The sequence below is a fragment of the Anthonomus grandis genome, chromosome 22 (assembly GCF_022605725.1).
Source record: "Anthonomus grandis grandis chromosome 22, icAntGran1.3, whole genome shotgun sequence".
NCBI classification, from domain to species: domain Eukaryota; kingdom Metazoa; phylum Arthropoda; class Insecta; order Coleoptera; family Curculionidae; genus Anthonomus; species Anthonomus grandis.
The window spans coordinates 26,120,660-26,129,668 of record NC_065567.1 but is presented as its reverse complement, the minus strand read 5'-3'; the positions used below and the strand labels follow the sequence as shown (position 1 = coordinate 26,129,668).

Sequence of the window (9,009 nt, the reverse complement as noted above, 5' to 3'; positions counted from 1 at the left end):
TCCAATTTCTTTGTGTCAGCACTATTAATTTCGAAACGTGACCCCAGGTGGAGTTACGTACTTTGTTGACAAATCATCTGACATCGCCCCATTCACCTGACTTTTGTCAAATGTTCGACCCAACTCGGTAATTTGGGTAATCATCGTAAATTTCACGTGATCTTGGTATAGGATTTTAGGAGAGCATTTCAATTTTACAGGACACTCTATTCCCAGCAAGATGGGCTTTCTGAAGAGCATCCTCTCGGTTGTAAGTTTTTTGGTTTTAGCCCAAGTTTGCCTGTCCGAATATGTCCCCGTTTATATGTGGGGTACCCAAAGGTAAGTTTGTTTTTAGATTATCTCGCCCCTAAAACCCTTTTATAATTTCTCAAATATTCATTTTTAAAATCCACTCTTAAATTATCGAATCTCAAGTTCGAACTCTCATCATATGTTATAGAAAAAAATACTTGAAGGTGTAACTAGTCATATGATTTGCAGGACAAGTGAACCTGTTCCTGCCTTACATAAAGTAAGTTCCAGTTCATTTAAGGAAGAAGTTGAGCACAGACTAAAAGAAACCCCAAGAATTGTAATATTTGCTGAACATTCTGTAAGTATTCTTAATAAATCCCTGTTCAAGTTTTACAGCTTAATATGCAATTTTCAGTTAAGTCCTGAAGACTTAGCACAACGAGACAGACAAGGAAACAATGCTTACCCATATCTTTCAAAGATTCACAAATCCTCAAAAGTTACTTACTTTACTTCTGTTCAAAACCCTTTGAAAGCTATACAACATGCAGCTGATGATGTTGTTACCACTTCTATTGAAAGACTGAAAGACAATTTCGAAGTTCCCGAAGGGAAAATTGTTATTATTGAACTAAATGATGCTACTGAAAGTGAAAGAAGATTCGACCTACTGAAGCGCCATGGTAATGTAATGAAAAAATTAGAATTGAATATGTTGTACATGTGTTTTATTTTTTTTTTAGATTCTTTTATTGGTGAAGTATATCAAAACCTCTTGAAGAATAATGATGATATTTTAGCTTTATATACAGCTCATCATGCTTCATGGGTAAGTTTCACAGAATTTTAAAGAATGTCTCTAGTGAAAAAACCATATCTATTGCCAGTTATTTACATATTTATAGATACATAAATGCATATATTTCTTTCATAGTTTTTACAGCTAGTACTGAATTCTCTAATGATTTGTTCAAGTAATATATTCTACTATATTTTAATTATATTGTCTTCTGTACATGACTGGCTTTAAACTGTAACATTTTTATCCCTATGGTATGTGCTATTTTAATGTAAGAAGAGCAAACTAAGAATTCAGTAAGTGTCTTAGTAATAATCTGTGCTCACCAATTCTCAAGAATAATTTAAAAAAAAAAAATATTTTCAGATTGGATCTGGTGAAACTCATTCAAGGAAATCCAGGTCCCTTATGGCTGAAACTGAAACACAAGATACTGAAAATGGTACTATGAACATATTAATGAACAATTCATCAATACTATTCTATACATCTGCAGGCGTTAGTGTTTGGTGTCACAACCAGTGAGTTAGTTATATGTAAATTTAAACCTATTGGGGATAACTTTTTTTTTTCAGAGAATTGAAATTCAACATGAATTACACTGCTGAAGAATTCAGTGGCAATGACACAAAGAGGGTCCTGCAAGGGACTGGTATAAATGGCACAGTAACCCTCAATATTACGTAAGCTTAAGAGTTTTAAAAATTAAAAAATGAGCTGACTGTTTTTTTAATTACAGAGCTGATTTCTATGAGAGTAAAACTGGTTACTGGTACATGCAGTTGCTGGATGTCATGTATGGTGATAATACTGATTGTAGCTTCAACAAGACTACAAACTCCTCGGTGTATGCCCCAATAGGTTTCTCTTATGCTTGCAATAACCAGACATTTAAATCAGTTAATTCTTCTTTGAGTTTTTCACAATTTCAGGTAAGTTCATAATAGAATTTACAGTAACATTTATTTAATTAAAAAGAACTTAAAACCCATTTGTTCTTGGACAAAAAGAAAAGTATTGTTTTAGCCTTTTTGATCCCTTGTAACAAATCTTTGTTGTACTTTATGCTTCTATTACATATTTTGAATAATATTTGATACATATTTAATTTTTTCTAGGTTGAACCAAGGTATAACAATAACTCCTACTGGACCAAACAAAACAAGTTCAATGATCCCTACCACTGTGTTGGTTTCACCACCATCCCAATTTGGTCTGGTCTGTTTGTCACCTTCATTTTGTTATTAATCATGAGTTTCGGCCTAACAATGATGATGGACATTAAAACAATGGATAGGTTTGATGATGCTAAAGGCAAAACCATTACCATCAATGCTTCCGAGTAAAATGTCAAACTTCGAAAAAAAATCGGTTTCGCAGTATTCGGAACCGCAGTATTAAAGGTCTCCTACAAAATCTTACTGTTAACTAAATTGGCATTGTTTTTGGTCCGTTTGGTTGATATAAATGCTCAATGTTGTGTTAATGCCAATTTTAATAATCCTAAAGTTGTTTCAATCAAGGACCGCCAAGGAGAAAGCCTTCCTTTATTATATAAAATATTTAAGGGCGACCAGCTCTTGTGATACCTATAAAGCTTTCTTAATTGTGCGTCACCCTTAACTTTGATCAGGCGCTAAATAGGGCCTAACTGCCTTTATACTTAGAAACTATTTCCTTTCTATATCCCCTGGACTCTTGTTAACCCCCCCTATTCCAATATTTATATTGTAAAGATGTAATCAATGTTGTCCAAACAGGTATGGTTTTCTCTTAAATAAAAATATTTGTAGTAAGTGTAGTTAAAAATTATACTGTTTGGACAGTCAAGCACAGTTCTTATTAGATGTTAAATGTTCTCATAGTTAGAAATAAATCTCGATGTGCTCTTAAAGATCATTTGTTTGGTCAACAACATAATATTAAACGAATTAATTTGTCCAGAAGATTTAGAAATCAAATTTATTATACACCTTTTATGACAATAGAATTTTTATTATATTTTGGAACTATATTAACTAGAAACTGTTGGTATAGTAGTAGAACAATAATTGTTACATCCGTAGTCTTGACGTTGTTAAAAATGTAGTCTATTTTGTGCTTTAGGCCTATTTTTACACTGTAGGTCTGCACGTAAAAAAAACAACTTATTTTATAGAAAAATGTATCCAATGTGTTATTTTGTATATATTTAGTCCTGTTATAAAAAAAAAATGTTATATTTTCAAGTGCCCTTATTTCAGTTCCATTCCGGTACTTTTAGAGCTTTATTCCATTTTATTCTTTTTAGTTTATTATCATCTAACACTAAGTATTTGTAGATTGTTCTATAGGAAAGTTGATCGTATGGAGGTGAAGGTTTCTTTTATTTGTACAAAAAAAACTCAGTTACGCCATTATTTGTAAATTCATGTAGATTGGTTCAAATTAGGTTTGTTTGCCAAACAATTGTAGTGTTCTGTGTCATACAATAAAAATATCTGACAAAACTTGCTTAAGTGTTTTTTTAAGAAATAAGTTTTAAAAAGTGTAAAGTATATTCTTCTTGGACCTACAGACATCGGTTGTAAATAATTTCAAAAGTGAAGAAAGGACCACTACTATTAGTTTTGTTAGAAGATCATGGTTTACAAAGTCAAAAGTTTTTGAATAATCTGTATACTATCCAACTGCAATCTTTAACGCATCAATGATAGTGTAGTCGTGACGTTTGAAAAAAAATACCATTTTGTCAAATATTCAAAATTGTCAAATATTAAACTAACTTGTAAAATACTAACTTATTTTAGAATCACGGTTGCCATAAATCAGTAAAATTTAATTTTTATTTCTCTAATTTGTGTAATAAGTATAACATAAATATAGTGCACGTACGTGATAATTACAGTGTTTACATTAACGGGTGTTCTATTGTAAACAGTATTTGTCTAAATTAACTTATATTTAATTCATATACGGGGTGATTTTGAAATTGTGATTAACTAATGAAATAATGGCTGGAGGAAGTACTACGGATGACGGTGATCCAGAAAGTAATTGTGCTAAATGTAATTTAGTATTTGATGACATTAAGTCGATAATACAATGTACCAGGTGTGCTAAGTATTTTCATGGAAAGTGTGTTAATGTTGACATGCGCGGTTTTCATTTGAGAAAATCGACATGGAAATGTGAATCGTGTGATCCCTCTGCATCTAGTGATAGTGCATACAAAACAGAGCGCGCTAGGAAAAGAAGCCGCACAGATGATATTGTTATTGATTTAGATAATGTAGGAGATATTATGGCCACCTTGCAGCTCTTAGTCAGTAGAACTAACGAGTTAAATCAAAAAGTCGATCTCCTGTTAAACGAAAACCAGAATTTGAAACGTGAAATTGCCAGCCTGAAGGAATGTAAGCCGTCAACAGCCCCATCAAGTGTGAACTCCAAGTTGTCATATGCTGCAGCAATAGGCACCAAAAATGATAGCAAAGTTTTGGTTGTAAAGCAAAAGTGTCCGGAGAAAGATGTAAAGCAAGTGAAGGAGGATTTGAGAAAGAAAGTCAATCCTACTCTTATTGGAGCCGGTTTATCTCTAGGAAAAGCAACCAAAAGTGGCGGCGTTATCATTAAGTGTGGCAATGAGAAGGAGCTAACTTCGATACAGTCGCAGATCCAGAACAACATGGGTGACAACTACAGTGTTGAGGTACCAAAACTTTTAGAGCACAGGATTAAGGTGGTGGGCATTAACGAGTCTGAGTACAACCTATCAGATAATGAAATTTTGGCCAAAATAAAGAGTCAAAATAATGTTCCAGAATCTCCAAACCGGAAAATTCAAATTGTGAGAAAAACTAAAATCGTAAACAAAAAGTTCAATATGATCTTGGAAGTTGATGCTACCACGTATGCAGTGTTTATTGAAAAGGAGAAGATGAACATTGGTTGGAACCGTTGTCCTGTCTTCAACGAATATGGTATCCGAAGGTGTTTCAAGTGCTGTCGGTATGGTCATTTACTGAAAGAATGTAAAGAAAATAAAGTGTGTGCAAAGTGTAGTGGATCCCATGATGTTAAAGAATGTAATGTAAGTAGCGTTAAGTGTATTAATTGTGTAGTATCTAATGAAAAGTATGGTCTTAGGCTAAATGTCAATCACGTTTCTTGGGATGTAACTAGTTGTGATTCCTATAAGCGAATTGAAGAGTTACAAAGGAATAAATATATTAAGTAGCAATTAGACCTAAATATTGCACTTAACACCAACATTGTTTATTTTAATTGCCAAGGTTATCTAAACAACAAAGATAACATTATTTTACTAGTAAATGATTGGAGGCCTAAGATCTTGCTTTTGAGTGAGACTCACGTAACCCCGGTTATTGAGCCATGTGAGTTGATTGTTGATGGGTACAATTTGGAGCAATGCACTAGTAACAACAGTAGAACAGGTGGGGTCTTGGCCCTTATTAGAAACGATATTAGATATAAGGTGGGGTCTGTATTGTCTATTGATGATTATGTCTGGCTGTTGTCTTTTGAGCTATCTATGGGTGGAGGTAAATATTTGTGCTCTGTTCTGTACCATTCGCCTCAGAAACAAGATGCCAAATTTATAGAATTTTTTGGGGGATATTTAGAGCAAGTTAGTGGATTTAATGGCACCAACATTATCCTTGGGGATTTTAATTTTGATTTATTAAAAAACAATTTTTATAGTAACAAATTATTAAGTATCATTTATACCAATGGTTTTAGTCAAATAATTAAAACTCCAACTAGAATAGTCCAAAGAAGTCAGACTCTGATCGATTATTTAATTTCAAATGACAAATCTCTCTCGCATAAAGTCCATCAAACTCCTAAAATTAGTGACCATTCTATTATATCAATTTCTATGGATCAATCGAAGGAACAGCCAATGGATGTAGTAAGTTATACTAGGTCTTTTAAGACCTACAAATGCCATAAACTTCAGGAAGAACTGCTTACATGCAATTGGAATAGAAATAGTTCAGATGTTGACTTACTAGCTAATACTTTTGTCAGAGATATTAGAACAATTCTTGACAGTATGTGCCCAAGGATTAAAATTGTGCAAAAACAGAAATATGCCGATAAAAAATGGATAACTCAAGATATAAGGGAGCAAATGCAGGAAAGGGATCGATTATATAAAAGGGCTGCCATAGAAAACAACGAAAACGTTTGGAATGAATATAAAGCTATAAGAAATAACATAGTAAGCAAGATAAGAGTAGAAAAGGATAGATTTTTTGCGAATACCATAGATCTAAATAAAAATAATCAAAAAGAACTCTGGAAAAATCTGAAGACGCTTTTGCCAGGAAAAACCCAAAACATGCCTAATGAAATAAAGTTTGAAAATGAAATCATTACACAGGAGGATGATATTGCACATAGATTTAATAATTATTTCGTGAATAGTATTGATCTTATTCTTGCAGATATTCCACCAGCAGCAAATGGCCAAACATATTTCATTGAACCACCTTCAGTCCAGAAAACCTTGACACAATTTAATAAAGTTTCGATGACTAAAATGAAGGAAATACTTAAAAATCTAAAAAACGTTGGTGGTGGGGAGAGTGGCATCTCCAAGCAGGTTCTTTGCGATGTTGCTTATGTTGTGGGTGATCGTCTTCTGGATATTATCAATACATCCTTAAGTACTGGGATTTTTCCGCAAGCCTGGAAACTTTCTACTGTTGTTCCTGTTCCAAAAGTGCAAAACACTAAATTGTGTAATGAATTTCGGCCAATTAACACCGTACCTATTTATGAGAAGCTCCTTGAAGTATGTGTTAAGGAACAGCTACTCGAACATTGTAATATAAATAAAATAGTTGTGCCTAACCAATCGGGGTTTCGTGAGAATCATTCATGTGAGTCTGTCATTATTAATATAGTTGATAATTTTCTCAAGGCCCTTGACTCTGATAATCTAGTACTTGCTGTATTTTTGGATTTTAAGAGAGCGTTTGAAACCGTGAGTAGAGAAATGTTAATTAGGAAATTAGAACGGTTAGGCCTTAAAAATAATGTATTGAAGTGGTTTCAATCTTATCTAAGTGGTAGAGTTCAGCGAGTCATGTACAAAAATAGTTCATCTGAAAGTGTTAATGTAAAGCATGGTGTACCGCAGGGAACGGTCTTGGGCCCCTTGCTATTTTTATTGTATGTTAACGATATGGTGGAGGTAGTGCGGGGGTGTAATGTGGTGTTGTTTGCGGACGATACAATGTTGTATGTGGTGGGTAAAGATATTCATCAACTGCAGCAGGTCATGAACGTTGAACTCAATAACTTATTCATCTGGCTCTGTAGAAATAAACTAAGTTTAAATGCAAGTAAATCCAAGTTTTGTATATTTGGCAAGAGATCTAGATTAAGTTCTATAGACATGGGCAATGTACAGATTTCTGTGAATGGGGAAAGTATTTTGTACGACAAAGAAATTAAATATTTGGGAACAATTTTCGATGCCAATCTGAATTTCCATGCTCATGCAGATTATGTAATGAGAAAATTTTCAAAAAAAGTTGGATTTATCACAAGAATTGGAAAAAATTTGTCAATGTACATCAAATTAAAACTTTACAACGCCATTGCTCTTCCTCATTTACAGTTCTGTTCAACATTATTGTTTAACTTACCACAGTATAGAATTGACCAACTGGAAAGAATTCAAAATAGAGCTATGAGACTGATTCTAAATTGTAACCGTTACACGCCTGTTATCTCTATGTTGGGTGTCCTAGATATGTTGTCTGTACATCAAAGAATTTTGTATAACGTTTATTTGTTTATTTTTAAATTAAAACATCAGATGCTCCCCGATTATATTTGTAATAAATTAAGAGTTTTTGGAGATATACATAACTATAATACGAGAAATCGTATAGACTTCATACTAGTCGACAGATGTAACACAACCCAAATGCATAATTCAGTTCTATACAAAGGTTTAATACTATTTAACAACTTGCCTGCTAACATCAAAAATTGTATTACTTTAAATCAATTCAGAGGGCTCTTGAGAAAATTTATTATGAATAAGTAAAATTGTGTTTATTATTTTATTATTTTATTTTAATTATGTAGTTTATTAAGTTTTACTATAGTATGCATTGTTTCCGCTCCAATCATCATCTTGATTGTTGGTTTATCTGTTGACTGGGTATTTTTGGGCCAACCGGGATACTGGTTACAGCTTCTTGGAACTACCGAAGCCTTTCTAAGTATTACACGGGGGGACCAATGTGTCTAGTCGGCAAGGTCAACCAAGTACCAAATGTGTGTCATCGGCTGATTGCAACCGAACCGACTCGATCAACCTGAGTCGACATTATTTTTATTACTATAAGGCAAACAATAATTAACTGTGCTTTTAATTAGTAGGGCAAGGAAATAATGTTTAGGTTAAGTCTAGTTTTAATTTATGGTCTACCTCTGACAGGATATTTCTGGAACCGGGATGCTGTTTCTGGATTACCGAGACCATCCATGGACAAACCGGAGTGTCCTGATACAGTTATAGCCAATTTACACTTTTAGTTTATTTATATATCACCTATATTTTTATTGAATGTAGCTTCTTGCTAAATAAAGATATTATTTATTCTTGCTATCGATTACATATTTGAAAGAAAAGAACTTTTTTATACATGTAATTTTATTTCGTTACATAGATGGAGGTTTACATATATTTACTAATGACTTCTACCCTTCTATTTCACACTTAACATCCATTAAAAAAAGCATATTCAATTTAAAATCGAAAATAGTGGCTTTTTGTGAAGGGCCAAATGTACATACATTAAAGTAATTAGATACATTTTTAAATCTACGCTTGGATAACGAATCTCCCATATACGCTGTAGGAATTAAAAATAAGCGGTCCTATGTAATTTACATTTGCAGTATGATCTGCCTTAATGTGAGAAGAAAAGATGGTACAAATGAAG

The 9,009-nt window shown here is 33.1% G+C and overlaps 1 protein-coding gene across 1 annotated transcript; it reads left to right on the top strand.

Annotated features, from left to right (window-relative positions):
• The first annotated feature begins 98 nt into the window (after positions 1-98).
• On the top strand, positions 99-3,529 carry LOC126748410 (V-type proton ATPase subunit S1). Its single transcript, XM_050457643.1, has 8 exons — positions 99-321; positions 484-595; positions 653-920; positions 981-1,066; positions 1,403-1,557; positions 1,612-1,719; positions 1,776-1,968; positions 2,155-3,529. The coding sequence occupies exons 1-8, from the start codon at positions 221-223 to the stop codon at positions 2,380-2,382; spliced, it is 1,251 nt and encodes a 416-aa protein (XP_050313600.1). The 5' UTR covers positions 99-220; the 3' UTR covers positions 2,383-3,529.
• Positions 3,530-9,009: the final 5,480 nt, after the last annotated feature.

Coding starts and splice junctions, on each gene's coding strand:
- LOC126748410 (XM_050457643.1), top strand. CDS start 221: ATGGGCTTTCTGAAGAGCATCCTCTCGGTTGTAAGTTTTTTGGTTTTA. Junction 322..483: donor TATATGTGGGGTACCCAAAG/GTAAGTTTGTTT, acceptor TATGATTTGCAG/GACAAGTGAACCTGTTCCTG. Junction 1,067..1,402: donor CAGCTCATCATGCTTCATGG/GTAAGTTTCACA, acceptor AAATATTTTCAG/ATTGGATCTGGTGAAACTCA.